This window comes from Salvelinus sp. IW2-2015, linkage group LG25 (assembly GCF_002910315.2).
Source record: "Salvelinus sp. IW2-2015 linkage group LG25, ASM291031v2, whole genome shotgun sequence".
In the NCBI taxonomy this organism is placed as follows: Eukaryota; Metazoa; Chordata; class Actinopteri; order Salmoniformes; family Salmonidae; genus Salvelinus; species Salvelinus sp. IW2-2015.
In genome coordinates this window covers 7,680,576-7,700,291 of record NC_036865.1, presented here as the reverse complement: position 1 = coordinate 7,700,291, position 19,716 = coordinate 7,680,576, and the positions used below count along the sequence as shown (strand labels likewise).

The 19,716-nt window shown below is 42.1% G+C and overlaps 1 protein-coding gene across 2 annotated transcripts in view; it reads left to right on the top strand.

The window, feature by feature from the left end:
* The window catches only part of LOC111951802 (inositol polyphosphate-5-phosphatase A-like), a 273,107-nt gene that overhangs the window by 77,156 nt on the left and 176,235 nt on the right, over nt 1-19,716 (top strand). For both annotated transcript variants that reach the window (XM_023970029.2, XM_023970028.2), the window contains exon 2: nt 14,052-14,093. In XM_023970029.2, the coding sequence (XP_023825797.1) occupies nt 14,052-14,093 (42 nt within the window). The remainder of the gene's footprint in view (nt 1-14,051; nt 14,094-19,716) is intronic.

Below are 19,716 nucleotides of genomic sequence, written 5' to 3'. Positions count from 1 at the left end.
CCTGAGTGGCTTTGATCTAATTAATTCTATAACGAGCCACTCTATAATGATGGCAGATGATTATGCAACACTATGAATGACAGCCCTAGTCACTCGGCCTCGACTGTTAAGGACTAGATGAGCATGGGAACCTGTTGAGGGGTATCAGATGCTATTCAACGTTATGACCTCCTCCTAGGTCGGTATATTTTTTCTGTGACAAAAATTAAATCACGAAGCAGACCAAACTCTCTCGTCCTTTAAAAACCTGCTGTATATAAAATATTGTGTTTTATAGCTTGGAAAATAAGTAAATGTGACTCTGGATGACAACATAATGTTTGTTTCCAACATTAGGTCTGTTTTCCTAAATAATCTTCTTCGTGTTTTGTTTCCTTGCCACGATACTAACGAGTATTGCAATACTGGCATCATACCGGCCCTACCTCTTTCATCGCTCCCTTTACTATCCCCCCTCAGCGACGGACTTTTTCAACGTCCTCTATCACTGTGCTATTTTTAGGCATTGGTGTGTTCCCCTGAAAGAAAATAACCACATTTTTAATGGTGTCAATGTTCACAATTCAATGCTGTCTATAACCACGTTTCCATCCACAGTTTTTGTGAGTAAAGTCATCCCGTATCAAAACAATTATCACAACAGCTGTTAGAAGTTTTAATAAAATGCAAATTAATTACTTAAAAATCATACAATGTGATTTTCTGGATTTTTGTTTTAGATTCCGTCTCTCACAGTTGAAGTGTACCTATGATAAAAAATTACAGACCTCTACATGCTTTGTAAGTAGGAAAACCTGCAAAATCGGCAGTGTATCAAATACTTGTTCTCCCCACTGTATATGGACGCATACATTCAGTTGCACTTAACTCGTGCTAAAGAAGGAAGCTTGCTCAGCTGGTGCGAGCACATGCGCAGATCCAATGCACTGTTGGTATGCCGATTTTAAGGTGTTTACATGTCCTAATAATTCAAAACATTGATCAGAAAACCAGGTGTTTTAATCGGCGTATGCTGACTTCAATTTTGATCTTACACCGATTTAAGATAAGCAGAGTAAGATGTTTACATGACACTTGCATAATCTGCCTACAGTATATTCTAGAGGAGGCCGATTAATTAGGGCCGATTTCAAGTTTTCATAACAATCAGTAATCAGCATTTCTGGATGACGATTTTGGCCGATTACATTGCATTCCACGAGGAAACTGCGTGGCAGGCTGACCACCTGTTATGCGAGTGCAGCAAGGAGCCAAGATAAGTTGCTAGCTAGCATTAAACTTATCTTATGAAAAACAATCAATCTTCACATAATCACTAGTTAACTACACATGGTTGATGATATTACTAGGTTAACTAGCTTGTCCTGCGTTGCATATAATCAATGCGGTGCCTGTTAATTTATCACCGAATCACATCCTACTTCGCCAAACAGGTGATGATTTATTTAACAAGCGCAATCGGGAAAAAAGCACAATCGTTGCACGAATGTACCTCACCATAAACATCAATGCCTTTCTTAAAATCAATACACATAAGTATATATTTTTTAACCTGCATATTTAGTTAAAAGAAATTCATGTTAGCAGGCAATATTAACTAGGGAAATTGTGTCACTTCTCTTGCGTTCATTGCACGCGGAGTCAGGGTATATGCTACAATTTGGGCTGCCTGGCTCGTTGCCAACTAATTAACCAAAATTGTACATAATTATAACATAACATTGACGGTTGTGCAATGTAACAGCAATATTTAGGGTTGCCACCCATTCGATAAAATACAGAACCATATTTCACTGAAAGAATAAAGTTTTGTTTTCGAAATGATAGTCTGAGGATTTGACCATATTAATGACCAAAGGCTCATATTTCTGTATTTATTATATTATAATGAAGTCTATGATTTGATATTTGACAGAGCAGTCTGACTGAGTGGTGGTAGGCAGCAGCAGGCTCGTAAGCATTCATTTAAACTTTACTGCGTTTGCCCGCAGCTCTTAGAAATGTGCTGTTTATGACTTCAAGCCTATCAACTCCCGAGATTAGGCTGGCAATACTAAAGTGCCTATTAGAACATCCAATAGTCAAAGGTATATGAAATACAAATGGTATAGAGAGAAATAGTTGACACGTCATAATTCCTATAATAACTACAACCTAAAATGTCTTAACTGGGAATATTAAAGATCTGGGAATATTGAACCACCAGCTTTCATATGTTCTGAGCAAGGAACTTAAACGTTTGATATCGAATTATTAGTGTGTATGTAAACATAGTCATTGACTAATTTAATCAGGTGTGCCAGTTTATGGTTAAAACAAAAATGTGAAACGTTTGATGGGGCCGTAGGAGAGGGTTGGGAAACCCTGTGTTAGAGCACACAGTTCACTGATCATAAAGTCTTAGAGGAGGCATGTATAGGTCTGAAAAAGGCCTAAATGGCCAATGATTTCTCAAAAATGGTTTGTGGTACAAATGTAAAAAGCATGTCAAACAAACAATCTGTCAAAACAATCTGAGATGCCCAAATAATTCTTTGCTCCCGCTGGCATGGAATTTCCCTATAAGCTATAGTAGTACAATACCATTGTTTATGAAAGCGTTTAACATACCTTTTTAGAATTGCAATTATTATTGTTTTGTAATTTTTAAATGTAATATTTATTTAACTTGGCAAGTCAGTTTTGAACAAATTCAGCCTGAAATGGTACCAGGATGTCTGTAGTGATGACTCTAGCACTGAGATGCAGTGCATTAGACGGCTGCACCACTCGGGAGCCTATTATCAACAAAATATTAGATGATAATCCGTTGCTTTATAGCGTAAAATATTTATTTAATTGCTTTCAGCCGATAAAATCACAACATTTGGTGGAGATGCATTTTGGGAAGTATGAATTCATATTAAAAAGGTTGTTGGAGTAAACAGACACTTTAAGGACATTTTCTAAGCATATAATCCTATGAAAGCAGAAGACTGGGATTGTAAATAAGAATTTGTTCTTAACTGACTTGCCTAGTTAAATAAAGTATGAGGCACCTAGGATTATCATGATGTGAAGCTCTTTGGCTGCGCATACACATGCAACCCAATTATGATATTTTTCCACTAATTGGTCTTTTGACCAATCACATCAGATCTTCAGAGATGATCTGATTGGTCAAAATAAGAATTAGTGAAAAAAAAGATCAGAATTGGTCTGTCTGTGTAAACACAGCCTTTGTGTTCTTTCTGTAAATTCAGCCATATTGGATCTGAGTGTTGGAGCAATATCACAGTGGTTCAAAGAATCCTTGTGAAGAACTGTCATTTTTGGAGGCCATGGTTGTTTGGAGAAGCATTCCAATCCTTTGTAGTTGGAAGTGGAATCTATTGCTCATCTGCTCGCCATCATGAATGGAAAATGAAGTGCGTTGATTTGAAAAGAGGATCCATTGATTTTACAACACGACTGGTTTAAACGGAGTCTGACTAGTTTCTGAGGCAGTATTTTCTTGTGGAGAGAATAAACTTGACCCGATTGTTTGCATCTCAAACCTCCCCCCAGTAGAGCTCATTTTGAGTCGCTCTTCAGACGTGTTAGATTATCGAGACAGTGTGAAGTGAAAGGAGGGGAGGTGACAGACAGCCACTGAAGAGAGGAAATGGATATTACATTGTGTGCTGAAGGTCACTCTCTCCATTTTCTATTGGGATCAGGTGATCTTGTCTGAACTGTACAGTGTTTTCTTGATCATTTTTTGAAAAATATAAATGGGGGGAAACAATTATGGCGGGCTAGAGGTATGGGGGCGAGGAGTGGGGGGGGAGTCGTGCTGGGATTTGAGACTCAAAGATTATGGCCTCGTCAAGCCTGTGCTCTTTTATAGCGGAAAGTGCAAAAATAACTTCTCATGGTTTTATTGAGTTTATCTCACCTCTCCCTGACACATGGACATAAATAACTCCTCCGATCTTCACGTTCTCACCCGGTGACTTTAAGAGCTTATTCCCATTTGAAGAGTTTTATCGCGACGAAATGTAGATGTGCATAAACTTACAAATTTTCATGAGCAACAGGAATGTCACGAGACGAGAGGGTTCGTGTGATGTTCTTGCTTTGCAAATGTCACAGTAGCCACTAGCCAGTAGGCTAAGCATGCCAGCTATTCAACTAGTTTATGCATGCAACTTTTCATGCATCTACCATATTACACTCTTGATTAATGCAACAAAACCATATTATGCTTTTGAATCGCTAACGTTCGCTAACAAAATTTGCCTCATCAAGTAACTTCAGCAAATTAACGCTTACCCCTCTCATAAAAATATAAAAGTCCAGTAACTGTATCATACAGTATCATTCATATTACATTTACGGAGCTAGGTAGCAAGCTAAACAAAATGTCTGCATCCTCCTCACATTCTAATTTACTAGCTAAGTTAGCTATTGCATTGAAGTAAATGACGGTTCTCTGACATTCCCTTACAGCTTCAGCGTCAATTTCAGGAGAGGCTTTTACTGCAATTTCTGATTAAAAACTCAATTAAACAAGTCTCCAATATAAGGAAAATCCCTATACATTTCAGCTATTTGAAAAACATTACTCTGCCATTACAATTCATACAGTGACAATTCTGTTAACACTGCCTTACTTGGAGGGGGGAAACTGTCGGGCGAGTGTCATTTGCGACCTCCGGAGGTAGCATTCGAGACGTGAGAAATTCGCAACTTGACCTTACAGTAATGTCTCTCAAGAATCGAACGAGAATCTCCTTAACTCTCGTCAATTTCAAAAGAGCCTTCGAGAAGAAGAGAGGAAAGAACTCAGAGTGATTGGGGAAAAGACGATTTTCAAGAAAGATGGAGCAAAACAAGGGGGCAGAAATGGGGGATTGGCAACTTTTTGAGGGATCGGCAACAGATTTGACAGAAACAAATACAGAGAAGAAAAATGCAATGAGGAGAGGAAAAGAAAGCAGGAAGAACAGTCTGAGTGACCTACGAGGCAGGAGGAGGGAGGCTTATGTGTGTTCCCAGCTGATCAGTGGGTCGGTCTTTGACGAGCAGAACCATGCCGTCAATTCCCATCCACACATCTCAGTTTACACGCTCTACGTCCGAGCCAGGGCACGCCACGCCATGGAAACAGAGCAAAGGGCCTCAGCGGGAAGCAGCATTGGGGGCTCTGTTACACCTGGACTGGGGGTCATGATGACCTCTGGCTTACCCTTTGGCGCTCAAAATGTCTTGGTCAAGTTACAAGGGGTGACACTGGGAGGTCATGGTACAGTAGACTTTTATAGACGACCTCTGTGACGGGTTGTTTCATGAAGCTTTAGATAGCTGTTCTTTGGAAAAGATCAAAGAGAAAAGTTACATTTTAACTTAATGTATCCTCTGTGATTTTACATTTTAGTCATTTAGCAGACGCTCTTATCCAGAGTGACTTACTTTAGTGCATTTGTGTTTACTTATATTCTGCTGAATTATGTAATCGTCTTTTGCATCATCAGTGTGCTCAGTTCAAGGTGGCCTGTCGAGTGCTCTTGAACCACTGCCTTTCTCCCTCTCTCTCTCGCTTGCTCTCTCTCTCTCTCTCTCTGAGGATACTTTCATGCTTGACAACACTGTGAGAATCCAGAACGTTCATGGTTGCTTTAAGAATTTACCACTCTGACGACAGCAAAAGTAGAGTCTTTAATTCCCCGTGCTGTCTGGAAAGTAGGCCATCGACCGAGAACGTAAGGGATGGGCAAAGAAAGAAAGAGGGAGAGGAGGTAGAGAGAAAGAGAGAGGGTGTAAAAAAGATGGAGGGAATGGAAGATCTATTTTTATCCGGCTGCCAGTGTAGCCCCGTCTCTAATTAACTGCCAAATAACTTTTTATAAGCTGTAGGATGGAACTGAGGTTCAGGGCTCACATTTATCTCATTGAGGAGAAGTACAAAACTTTCCTACTTTAGCCCTGTTCTCTCTCTCTCTGGGGGTCTCTGGAGCCCCACACGGCAGGGGGCCTTGCGGGGGCCCTGGTTCTCCTTAGGGCAAACAAGCCAAGGTCATTGTCTGTTCCTCACGACCATCGCAGCCTTCAGATATGGGTCATCATTCTAATTAGCTCAAGTTGGATAACAATCTCTGTTGGCCTCAAAAATTAGTTGGAATACAAAGTGACAAGTTTGGCTTTGTTTTATCCCACCTTTCCAAATCTTTAGGACGGCTACTCTACATGATTACTCTAGGATTTGTTTGGAGAACTGTTAACAGTTGAGGTTTTATTGTCTCATTAGTGCATTAAGCCACAGCTGGCTCATTGTGAACACACTGCAGATGTACCGGGACGGCTCGAAGTTTATGGCCTGTTGAGTTTTAATAGACAGACTCCCATTCATTAGCCCAGTGTAACTGCATGCAGTTGACTATATGTGTGCACATGGTTGTTATACACAGACAGAACCCTTTGAAATGGCAGTCACACAATCACAGATCCTAGCGGGAACTAAACAATGAGAAGACCTTTAAATAGAGAGACCCCTGGTTAGTTATAGGCTGGATGGCCATGGTGTACACAATGGATGGTGGGGTCCCTTCGTTATGGGATTAGGGGAGATGTAGTGAAGAGAGGGGTGACCTTGTTAACCTGTGTTGTCTCCCTCCTCCCTTCTGCAGCGACCACCACAGAACATCAAAGTGTTTACTGCGCTGTCCGTGTTGCTGAAGCTGCAACGTAAATCAGCCATTTCTGACTGAAAAGTTCTGTTACCGAAATCCCTAATTTGTTTAGGAAAAACATTCCCTATTCCCTCAACCCTTGCTCTCGTTACGTGACACACGTATACATTGCATGCCCGTGACCAAAGACCTATTAGCACGGGACTAGTATTACTAGAGAACGTTGGTTATGTAATTATTACTTCAAAATGTCCGTCATTCCAGAGGGCGATTCGGAAGGGGTTCGTTTTTCCCAAACTGCCCCCTGTAAATCTTATTTTTGTTCAATAAATTGACAGTTAAGATGGAAGCCTGGAGGTTGTTATTCTATGCGTGAAGATACAGTATTTCAACATGTCCAGGTGATAGGGCCACGCTGATAACTCCAGCTTGGTTTCTAAACCATACCAAACCATCTTTTGGTCTAGTGTCGCCATATCATTTGAATTGAGGAAGTGTGATCATAATCATTAGGATATTTTAGCGATCTACAGTACGTCCTAAATGCCCCCCAGCCTTCAGGTGTGAGCTAAACAGTGCAATTACACTTGAGATGCCTTTTAATGCTACGGATGAGAAAGTTATCATTTCCAAGCATTTAGGTCAGTTGTATGCTGCTTTGCGATCTACTAACAGCAAGGGTTGCATTAAATAGCCTCGAAATGTTTTACTGATGCATTTGGCAATATTCAATTCATACGCACAAAACATATAAACAAAATAATTCACTGTTGAAGTTGATCAGCTACATGTAGGCTGTTAATACATAGCTTAAATGCAGCACTTAGTTCAATTCATCAAATCAGTTATTGTTTTCTGGCGTAAACTGTGAGCAACAGCTGTCAAACTCAGTACTTCCTCTCAAATCACAGGGATGTCGACTCCTACGGGACTAGTATTATCAGAGGAGTTGGACTTCGCCAAAAAACAGTAGGTTATTCTGGCTGGAATTGTTACTCTGCTGCCATGTAAAAATGACTGACATGGCTTATTCGGACAGGACAAAAATGACAGCTGTGGTACATTCCCCGACCTCCCCAGTAAAACTAATCCCGTCCTAATAGGGCGCAATAGGCCCTGACCTATAGCATATCATAATCACATCAATAAATGAGTTATAACAAACTCAACACCGTAACACATGTAATAGCAAAATGAATCCAGAGGACCTGACAAATAAACTTGAAACGGGGGAATGTTTACTGGTTGCTCAGGAGGTAAAGGGGAAGTCAGACGTGTGGAATAAATTTGACTAGTTGTGGAAAATATTGGCGATTTTAAGGAAAAGAAGGTAAGGAGCAAGCACTGCCGTGCATATTATGTGTACCAAACATGTGCTGTATAGATGATAATAAAAACATTCTGATCGTTTGGAACAATGTAAACAACACTAAATCAATAGAAAGTAATACCCGAGAGGCTGTTCTAATGAAACAAATTGTAAAGGCTTTATTTCAGCAAAGCAAACATTAAAAACAGCTGAATTTGTGATGCCGTTGCGTGAGCCTTGGTGCTCACGGAATCAGTAGGCTATTAAACAAACAGGCAACGGAAGCAGGATCTGTCTGATTTCTGTAGATATATTGATGATTCATAAAGCCAGGCACCTTTAACAGTTAGGCTATTGATTATAGACCTAATTAAGTTGGTTTCCTCTCCTCACTTTTCTTAGACAATAAGGCAAGGGCAAGTTTTCTCATTCGGCTGCTGCTGCCTCCGTCGCATTGTTCTCAATACCAATGTGCTGGTTAACTTTGCTATTATGCACATAGCAACATGGTCTAGGAAAAGGCGCACTGATGTGTTGCTGAACCACGGAGAGCGACCACCAGCGCCGGAGAAAGTGCATTTGTTATAAAATCATATTTTAATTGCTTTTGCACCGTTGTTCTTATGTACTATAACCATATACAATCAGTAGCACATGTCTTAGACTGATGGACTGTGCCATCCCCACAGCCTCCGCAATGGATCAGTCCACTCGGTCGAGAATCAGACAGGTGTCTTGTACACATGATAGATATTTTTTTTAAATATATATTTTTTTGCTACTGCTCGACTAAATAAATCTTGGTCGACCAACAGCCTATCGACCAAAAAATCTACCAGTTGACTAAATGGGGTCAGCCCTACCACACACATGGGTCACTGTGTATAATCCCATAAACAGACTGTCAGGTGGCTTTAGACACCGTGTTCACTGTGAGACCTACACTCTGTTTTTCTGTTTCTCTCTCTCTCTCCCTCTCTATTTCTGTCTCTCTTTCTCTCTCCTTCTTTCTCTCATTCTCTCCCTGTGTGACTAATGACAGGGTCCAGTGCTCATGTCCTTATATAGCCCTATGCTGTGGTCTGGCTTTCTCCGGGTCCACGGCTCTAACACTGGCACCCGTGGGACACAGATGGAGCTCCGGCTCTCTTCACATGCACACACACACGAGCACACGCACGCACACGTGACACACACACCCTCACCTATAGTGAACCTGATGCTGACACTAGCCTGCCAGGCCCCTGGCACTCCCTCAGTGGCCAGTTTACTCTGTCTGGCTCTGGAGAGACTCGGGTCCTCCCTGAAATATCAACAGAGACTGACGGAGCTCCTAATGACGGTTCACTAGAGCACGTGTGGGGAAACGCTGGCCTCAGATCAGATATGATAGCCGGTTCAAGGTTCAACAGTATGTTTTTAATGGCACAACAAAGGCCTTACGGACTGTTACAGTGAGTGCGGATGTTGCATAAGTGAAAGTAGATTTTTTATTTATTTTTTAAATAAGGTTGCCATGGTGACAACGTATTTTCTTTTTTAGAGTGTTTAAGATTGAGTGTAAAGGTGCACTTTCTCCCCTGTTGATGCTATCCAGGGATACTGCACCTCAGCCTACTACTGTACAGTACTCTGAAGTCACCAGTTACAGGCCTTGACTTCTCTCCAGCATTCTTAATATAGTCTCTCTGCTGCAGAATGAACTCACAACACACCAGTTCATCAGAGCCCAGTTATCGACATGGGGAGATCTTTCCTTAAATGGTAGACTGCCCCGGTGTCTGTCTCTATTTCCACCCCAGCGAAAATGAAATGTCCAGGTTCCTGGGAATGGCATTTTAGAGTGGAGAGGCAGAGAGAAGGGGATTTCTTTTGAAAGAGTGACAGTAGAGCCAGAGCAGCAGACTGCATGAATATGACCTTCCTATGGGCTGGATGGGGGCGGCTCTGTTAAAACACATAATAGGCCTAATATATGTATACTGTATATGGGCGATTTCAGCGTTATGGACATTACATAAGCATGCAAAATCATAACTTTAGTGTCTCACAGAATGGATGAACAAAATATGAATGGAACTTTTGATGTTTCTATAGTGCCTTTTTGGTGGGAGTACAAAAGAGCGGACTTCTCGATTGACCCTAACACAAAAACAATAATTTAGAAAAGATGGTAATTTCCGTGATTAGTTTAGATAGAAAAAAAAGGCTGTTTTGGATGTTACACCCTCTGAAATAGACATTCAAATCTTAAAGATTTATTGATCAAAATCTATCATAACACATTTGTTGTAATTTTAATGTTTGTTTTTTTATGTCAACAGAATGCATATAAACTCAGCAAAAAAAGAAACGTCCGCTCACTGTCAACTGCGTTTATTTTCAGCAAACTTAACGTGTAAATATTTGTATGAACATAACGAGATTCAACAACTGAGACATAAACTGAATACGTTCCACAGACATGTGACTAACATAAATGGAATAATGTGTCCCTGAACAAAGGGGGGGGGGTCAAAATCAAAAGTAACAGTCAGTATCTGGTGTGGCCACCAGCTGCATTAAGTACTGCAGTGCATCTCCTCCTCATGGACTGTACCAGATGTTCCAGTTCTTGCTGTGAGATGTTACCCCACTCTTCCACCAAGGCATCTGCAAGTTCCCGGACATTTCTGGGGTGAATGGCCCTAGCCCTCACCCTCCGATCCAACAGGTCCCATACGTGCTCAATGGGATTGAGATCCGGGCTCTTCGCTGGCCATGGCAGAACACTGACATTCCTGTCTTGCAGGAAATCACTCACAGAACGAGCAGTATGGCTGGTGGCATTGTCATGCTCGAGGGTCATGTCAAGATGTGCCTGCAGGAAGGTATCACATGAGGGAGGAGGATGTAACGCACAGCGTTGAGATTGCCTGCATTGATAATAAGCTCAGTCCGATGATGCTGTGATACAACGACCCAGACCATGACGGACCCTCCACCTCCAAATCGATCCCACTCCAGAGTACAGGCCTCAGTGTAATGCTCATTCCTTCGACGATAAACGCGAATCCGACCATCACCCCTGGTGAGACAAAACCGCGACTCGTCAGTGAAGAGCGCTTTTTGCCAATCCTGTCTGGTCCAGCGACGGTGGGTTTGTGCCCATAGGCAACAACGTTGCCTATGAGCAGTGATGTCTGTTAAGAACCTGACTTACAACAGGCCTACAAGCCCTCAGTCCAGCCTCTGTCAGCCTATTGCGGACAGTCTGAGCACTGATGGAGGGATTGTGCGTTCCTGGTGTAACTCGGGCAGTTGCTGTTGCCATCCTGTACATGTCCCGCAGGTGTGATGTTCGGATGTACCGATCTTGTGCAGGTGTTACACGTGGTCTGTCACTGCGAGAATGATCAGCTGTCCGTCCTGTCTCCCTGTCTTAGGCGTCTCACAGTATAGACATTGCAATTTGTTGCCCTGGCCACATCTGCAGTCCTCATGCCTCCTTGCAGCATGCCTAAGGCACGTTCACACAGATGAGCAGGGACCCTGGGCATCTTTCTTTTGGTGTTTTTCAGAGTCAGTAGAAAGGCCTCTTTAGTGTGCTAAGTTTTCATAACTGTGACCTTAATTGCCTACAGTCTGTAAGCTGTTAGTGTCTTAACGACCGTTCCACAAGTGCATGTTCAGTCATAGTTTATGGTTCATTGAACAAGCATGGTAAACAGCGTTTAAACCCTTTACAATGAAGATCTGTGAAGTTAATTGGATTTTTACGAATTATCTTTGAAAGACAGGGTCCTGAAAAAAGGACTTGTTTAGTACCTTAGGATTTCATAATGACAGGTGGCCTGAATAGGATACAAGGTTAGGCATCACACCCTAATAGGGTATTTATTAATTTTTTATATTAAAATGAACATTTACATGTTAAATGTAGACATAAATGTATATATTTTGTAACAAAATATGTAACTGAGACAATATACAGTCAGGTCCAGAATTATTGGCACCCTTGATAAAGATGAGCAAAAATTAGCATTATTTTTTTTTTAATAAAATTATTTTATACTAATACAATTGCTCAGAGAAAGAGATTTTGTTGAACAAGTAATTCCAAAAATCTCAGAGGTAAAGTTATTTTCGATCCCTTTCAATACCTCAACTTGCGAGGATAACGGCACTGAGCATTTTTCAAAAATATTTTATGAGATTGTAGAACATCTTAGACCATTCCTCCATACAGAATCAGAGACTGAGATGGCCATTACAAAATGTTGATTTTGTGGTCCATTAACAATTTATCTGTGGATTTTGATGTGTGCTTGGGGTTATTGTCTTGCTGGAAGATCCACTTGCGTCCAATTTTCAGCCTCCAGGCAGACACTGGGTGAAAAGGGTCCATATCAGGGAATATGAGCGGGTAAAATGTATACTCAGATGTATCATCTTCATGTGAATTAAGCACAATGATTTTCTGCTCCTGAACAGGTCAAATCATTTAAGTGCTGGACATTTCATGAGTCTGATTTAGCCCGTTTTCGATCAGACATACGAGGATGAAACATAAAAATACTATATCTATGATTCACATATCATGTAAGGATATGTATTCAAATGATTCATTGTTTTAAAATACGGATACATAAATGATCAGGTAATGACTACAGATATGATACACGTCTGAAAATATGTGGATTTGTTCATGCCTGAGTATAAAGGATTAGTTATGTCAGCATGTTGACGCACCCTTTCCGGAGTTAAAATATTCTGTAGATATGTAAGCGGCTGCACGCACATCAGGTGCATACCTTGAACGTATCTCACCCCATATATCTCCCCGGAATCATACGGCAGCAGGGATATTTCGCAGGTCCGGGTTGGATACATGTAGAAACTGTCCCATTACGGAGAATGTCCTACCTCCGTATATGAGCATGTCTACACTTAATATCTAATCAAATGTCATTTATCCGGAAATATATAGATACAAATTTCCCCTAATATTGACCTTTTTCTCCCAGTGAGGTAACCAGGTTTTGGGCTAAAATGTCCTGGTCCTGTGGTAAAGTTCATGGTGCTCTGTCTTGACCTTAACAAGGGCCATCAAAGATCCACCACCATATTTTCCAGTATTATTTTGAACGTCAAACCCATCACTGGCGTTTTGTGGACGTATGGCGCATGTCCATACAGGATTTAGCCCAGTGTTTTACCCAGAAGGCTTAGACTTTTCTGTTTCCATCTACGCGGGCCGGCATCTGTGTCTCACTGGGCCATGGCTCCGGCGGACCTGCTCTCACTTGGGGCCAAAGCCGGGCCACTGGTACTTTTCAGCCTGCATTTACATAACGATGGCTAACTGTGAACTTCAGCACCTTCTCAAAAAACCAACTGTTTTGATTCTGCAGAGGTTGTTGATTCTGCTCTTCACAAGTCCTCAATGTCAGCCCTAGCTTTGGAAACACAATTTCTCTACGACGTAAGGTTGTATACACTAGTACCACTGGTATTACAGTCGAAAAGGAATTACAAGCCTGCAGAACTTGCAAACAAAACTCAAGACACTTTAATGTAGTCGGTATTGCTTCATTAAAATCTCAACTTCATAACTAACATGGTGGGACAGCTGTGAGTGGAAAAACAAGCTCTGTGAGCCCTTTCTGAAAGCCATGAAGTATGATTGACAGAAAAAACTTTTTTGAGACTTAGCAGCTTACTCTTTAATGGTCAAAATTCATGCAATTTCTTACTTAAACTTTTCAAATAAAGCGTAAACTCCAACACCTAGGCCTTTCAGGATAATTTTGAACATGGGTTTATTTGTAAATTACTAACTTTATTTAGGCATGCTCAGGTTGACTTTTCCACAGAATCGCCCGTATGCCACTAGACCATTTTCCTCAGTATTATTACCATGATATGACTGAAGGCTAACATCCCCTAATTTGTTAGCCGTAGGTGTGTGTGTGACATGCATGAGAATGTATTTGCAACAATGAGATAAGGGGAGGAGAATAGGAAGTTGCTCAACTGTGTCCATTTAGAGTCTTAAAATATATGTTGTTGTCAAATTTACCTGACTGACAGAGTTTATCTTGTCTTTTCAGCTTGATAACCTACAGAAGACATGGCTGCGGGAATTCTACCAGGTACGTTGACCCTCTCCTCTCCATATTGAGACAGTGTTGAGTACATGAACAACTCTTCTCTAGGCCTTTCTGTTCTTTGCATTTCCAACGCTACGCCAGTCGAGTCATGGGGCCGTGTTTGGCTCGTTGAGGAGGAGAGAGCACAGGCCGTGTCATATCTTAACCTTGATCTACATAGGAACATCTGAGAATCCACAACTTTTTCCACTCTGGCAGGGGAAGTCAATTCAGATAGATGGGCAGATAGCTGTTGCACTCAGTCACTCTACTGTTGCCTCGTACTGAGACAGTCACGCTGAGGCCAGAGCACAGAGGGAGATCTCAATGAGGAGTACAACATGAAAAAACGTCTTACAACGAAATTAACCATACTGAGCTGTATCGTATATTTCCTTTTCACCTTGTCCTCACTGGCACCCTTCCAGCAACTATGGTGGATGTGTAACGAGCACAGTACAGCTCAGCTTGGTCCGGCTTAATTCGCCTCTGTAGTTTGAAGAGGGTAGTACTGTACTGTTTTCCATTCGGAAGATGGACCAACGCCTTCTATGCCAATGAGAGTGGCATGATGTGAGAGTTGCCAGGTGTGTATTAGAATTATGCATGCTTGTGCCTACTGGTTATGTGCCAAGCCAAGGTCCTGGAAACAAAGGGAGCAACTACATGTCACCTGTTAAGAGGATTAGACCTAGACTTAATTCAGGTTAACTGCATGTACTTGCCTCATAACCTACAGTAGTACGCAGGTTCATTCTGGAGTTCTCCCGTAAAACACTCTAAGCTTCCTCCTCCCACTTTCTGCTGCTGTGTTCGAGCTTACAGGACACAGCTGAGCAAAACCAGCACTATGAAACGTGTACATGTTATTGTGGATATTAGTGAGTAGAGATGGTATGTAATGTTATTGTAAAGTAGTGCACAGTGCGGTGAGTGGTGACTGACAATAAAGGGAGGGTTGGCCCATGTCTCTCCTAGCTTGTTGATCTGAATCACTGCGGAAGCCAGTAGCTGAATGAGTAGAGTTGGTATGTGCTTGTACAGTAGTGTGCAGTGCATTGTGTGTGGAGAGGGAGTGATACAGTAGGCCCATGTCTCTCTCTCGCTCTCTCGTGAGCGCCCCTATCTGGTGGAAGTGAGGGAGGTGTTAGACTGCAGGCTGCTTACACTCAGTCACACACCGCCACAGAGACCAATTGATAGGGAGATGCACACGTTGACACAGAGCTGTGGAGACGTGGATATAGACACAGACCGTAGACGCAAGGATAGGCACACGGTCATATAAAACTCCAGAGCTGAGGATACACACACACAGAGAGAGAGCCAGAAAGACAAGGCGATACTGTAGATACACATGGAGAGACCACCAGAGAAAGACACTGATACAAGTGGACAGAGAAGTTTGGAAGTCCTATACCTCATACATGCCTTATACAGGAGACGTGTGTGAATAGGCTTGTGGTCCATTTTTTTGAAGTCCTTTTAGAACGAGCAGCATACACGGAGGTCTGCTTTCGGATCAACCACGTTTCACAAAAACACCATTGCCTGCACTCAAACAGGTGTTTGTGCTTGCAGAAATATTTTCTCCCGGGAAATAATGCAGGAAAGCTAATGTTTTTTTTTCTGTAGTCCTCATTCAAGCCACTCGTTCTTTGCTTAAGCTAAACAGAGCACAAATAAGGTCGGTGGTTGGGGAGTAGTTTGGAAAAAGAGGTTACCGTTTGGCTTATTAAGGATGCAGGTAAATACACCTTACTGTTGGTTCAACACACACACACACGCACACGCACACGCACACGCACACACTGCAATGCAATGTGTGGTGACGGTAGCGAGGTGCACTAACTGTTTTCTAAGGAAACTCTGGTACAGTGTATGTGTACCAAAGTCAATCCTGCTCCTGGCTCTCACACGTCACACACACAGAGCAACACTAACACAGTTTGACAGTCAGTAAATTTTCTGTTTAGACTCAAAGATACACAAAAACCCGGCCAAAATCAAAAGTGATTTTTTTTTCACATGGTTCTAAAATATGCAGTTTTTTTCCCTGTGCTATTTTTCCCGGTTCTTTGGCTTTGGTTTTCAAGTGATACAAATATCTATGAACTCACAAATGCCCAATTTCCTGTTTGTCTCTCACCCTCACACATTCGATACAACAGTCAAGAGAAGTCCATGGGATCAGCTGGCTTTTGAACACTAGTCTGTCCATTGTTCACCGTGCTCTCAGTCTATGCGTATAACAGTGAATGAACCCTGAGGCATGCATGGACAGGTTGATTGCCTATGCATTTAAGTGTGTGATGCTGTGTGTGTTTTTGTTTTGTTTATGCGATGAGGTATTGGACATTCACTGTGTGTGTGTGTGTGTGTGTGGGTGGGTGGGTGGGTGGGTGGGTGGGTGTGGGTGTGTGTCGAGGGGGGAGTGTCTTGCGTGTGTGTGTTGTCTGTCTGTGTGAGAGCGAGCCTTGTGTGAGACGGAGGAAGAATGAGTGAGAGACAGACAGAGAGAGAGGTGTGCCCCTGCTGTGTGAACTAGACGGGCCTGCAGGCTCATGCCAGCTCTGTTCTCTGCTTGTCAGTGACGTCATGGAAAGCAGTATCAGACTCTGTACTCCCAGGGCTACTGGTCAAGAACGGCACCAGTGACTGCTAGAGCTCACAGTCATGAGCCTCGCTAGACTTTGCTATGTTTGCCTGGCACTACTCTCCCCGCTCACATGGCTCTTTAACTTGCTTATAAATCAGCTTAGCACACATACTGTAGTCTCTCTCAATCACTCTCACTATCAAATCAAATGTATTTATATAGCCCTTCTTACATCAGCTGATATCTCAAAGTCCTGTACAGAAACCCAGCCTAAAACCCCAGGCAGGCTGCTATGAACACTTTTAAGTTGGAAGGAATAGATGATGCAAGCGATTTGAATTGCATCATCGCAAAGTGATTTATGTCCCATTGTTAAACATTCTTTAAAACAATTACAAGTTTAGACAGTGGATGAAAAATAGTTTTTTTGTTGAAAAATAGTCCAATGTCTCACTAGTCTTGATAGTGTTGGAAAGTAACTTGCATTGCAGCAAACCACATTTTGAGTAATTCTTTTGTTGAAATTGTTCTTTTGTAATAGGTAGTTTGAAGTTCAGGGTTAAACCAGACCATCATATTCAGTAAGGTGGTACCTCTGCAATATCCGGGACAAGTAGCTGTTTGAATGCCTTTTTGGTAGTTACAACCAAAAGGATATCCTGCATGCTTACGCCGCATGTGTCCCTGTGTGTGTGTCGGTCTTATTTGTCCCATTGAATTACTCTCAAGGCCTACTGTTGATGCAAGCCCTTGCTTCAGGGTTTTCCTCGAAATGCAGCTTCAGGAAATACAAATGTGTTATTTGGACACTTTTCTTGATTAGAATCGGAGACATACATTACATACCGTACAAACGCTCACATCGAAGGCATGAAGTCGCACTCCATTCCTGCAGGTGAGGCCAAGAGTATACAATGGACAAGTGTAAACTGACATGGCTAGGCATTTACACTGCAATGTGCCTATGAGTGATCTGATAGACTGTCTACTGTATTGAAGGATTTAAATGTGTTTTACTGTTTGTTCAATAAGCACAGCAACTGACCCACTGTCATTACAGTCCTTTGGAAGACCCTGGCCCTGGGTCATATGGTTATTTATGTTTCCTCCATGGATCTGATGGGCATCCAGGCAGCTTTCAATAATCCACTGGGCAGGCACACAACACGTGGCAGAGTAGCACAGACTGAAGTGAGCTTCACTTAAGCAAAGCAGGGCGTTTTCCTTCATTTTTAGCTCTTTAGAACCCATAGCGGCCGTCGACGGCCTTTCTTTAAATTACTATAGGGGCCACTATGGCTGTCCCCAATTAGAAAATAAATAAATATTGGTCTAAATTTTAAAACGTGTTTTTTTTCTCCCATATAGATTATGTTTGAATAAAATGTGCTGTATGTACATAGGCTACTGAGCTTGTCTGATGCTTTAAGCACTGCCATTAAAATTGAAGACACACACATTTCTGAAGAGGGAGCCAGAGATCAATATAGCCGAACCAGAGGAAAAACACCTGTTCCCAACCCGTGGAACAGCTTCATTTAATTTATAATAAAGTCTTCATATCTCAAAGTCATGTGGTTAATCAAAATTCTATGTAAACGAAAATGTATATAAATCTAAAAGTAACAATTGCCATTGCCAGTATGTAAAAATTGCCTACATAAAGCCAACAAATAACAAAAAAATAAAATAAAACCTCTGTCGACCAACAGCCTATTGAACAAAGGAGTGGCTTCCATCTGGCCACTACCATAAAGGCCTGATTGGTGAAATGCTGCAGAAATGGTTGTCATTCTGGAAGGTTCTCCCATCTCCAGAGAGGAACACTGGAGCTCTGTCAGTGACCTCCCTGACCTAGGCCCTCCTCGCCCGATTGCTCAGTTTGGCCGGGCTGCCAGCTCTAGGAAGAGTCTTGGTGGTTCCAAACATCTTCCATTTAAGAACTTGTGGAAGGCTACCCGAAACATTTGACCCAAGTTAAACAATTTAAAGGCAATGCTACCAAATACTAATTGAGTGTATGTAAACTTCTGACCCACTGGGAATGTGATGAAAGAAATTAAAGCTGAAATAAATAATTCTCTCAACTATTATTCTGACATTTCACATTCTTAAAATAAAGTGGTGATCCTAACTGACCTAAGACAGGGAATTTTTACTAGGATTAAATGTCAGGAATGTGAAAAACTGAGTTTAAATGTATTTGGCTAAGGTGTATGTCAACTTCCGACTTCAACTGTATGAGATGAGTAATGTAGGATATGTAAACATTTCCTTAAAGTGACTAGTGATACCTCTATGTAAACATTATTAAAGTGACTAGTGATACCTTTATTAAGTCTGTTTATTTAAGTAGCCAGTGATTTGAGTCTGTATGTTGGCAGCAGCCTCTGTTAGTGATGGCTGTTCAACAGTCTGATGGCCTTTCTCGGTCCCAGCCTTGATGCACCTGTACTGACCTCGCCTTCTGATGATAGTGGGGTGAACAGGCAGTGGCTCGGGTGGTTGTTGTCCTTGATGATCTTTTTGGCCTTCCTGTGACATCGGGTGCTGTAGGTGTCCTGGAGGGCAGGTAGTTTGCCCCTGTTGATGCGTTGTGCAGACCACACTACCCTCTCGAGAGCCTTGCGGTTGAGGGCAGTGCAATTGCCGTACCAGGCCGTGATACAGCCTGACATGATGCTCTCGATTGTGCATCTGTAAAAGTTTGTTTGTGTTTTAGATGACAAGCCAAATTTCTTCAGCCTCCTGAGGTTGAAGTGGTTCTGTTGCGCCTTCTTCACCACGCTGTCTGTGTTGGTGGACCATTTCAGTTTGTCCGTGATGTGTACGCCGAGGAACTTAACTTTCCACCTTCTCCACTACTGTCTCGTCGATGTGGATGGGGGGGTGCTCCCTCTGCTGTTTCCTGAAGTCCACGATCATCTCCTTTTGTTGATGTTGAGTGAGAGGTTATTTTCCTGATACCACACCTCGAGGGCCCTCACCTCCTCCCTGTTGGCTGTCTCGTCGTTGTTGCTAATCAGC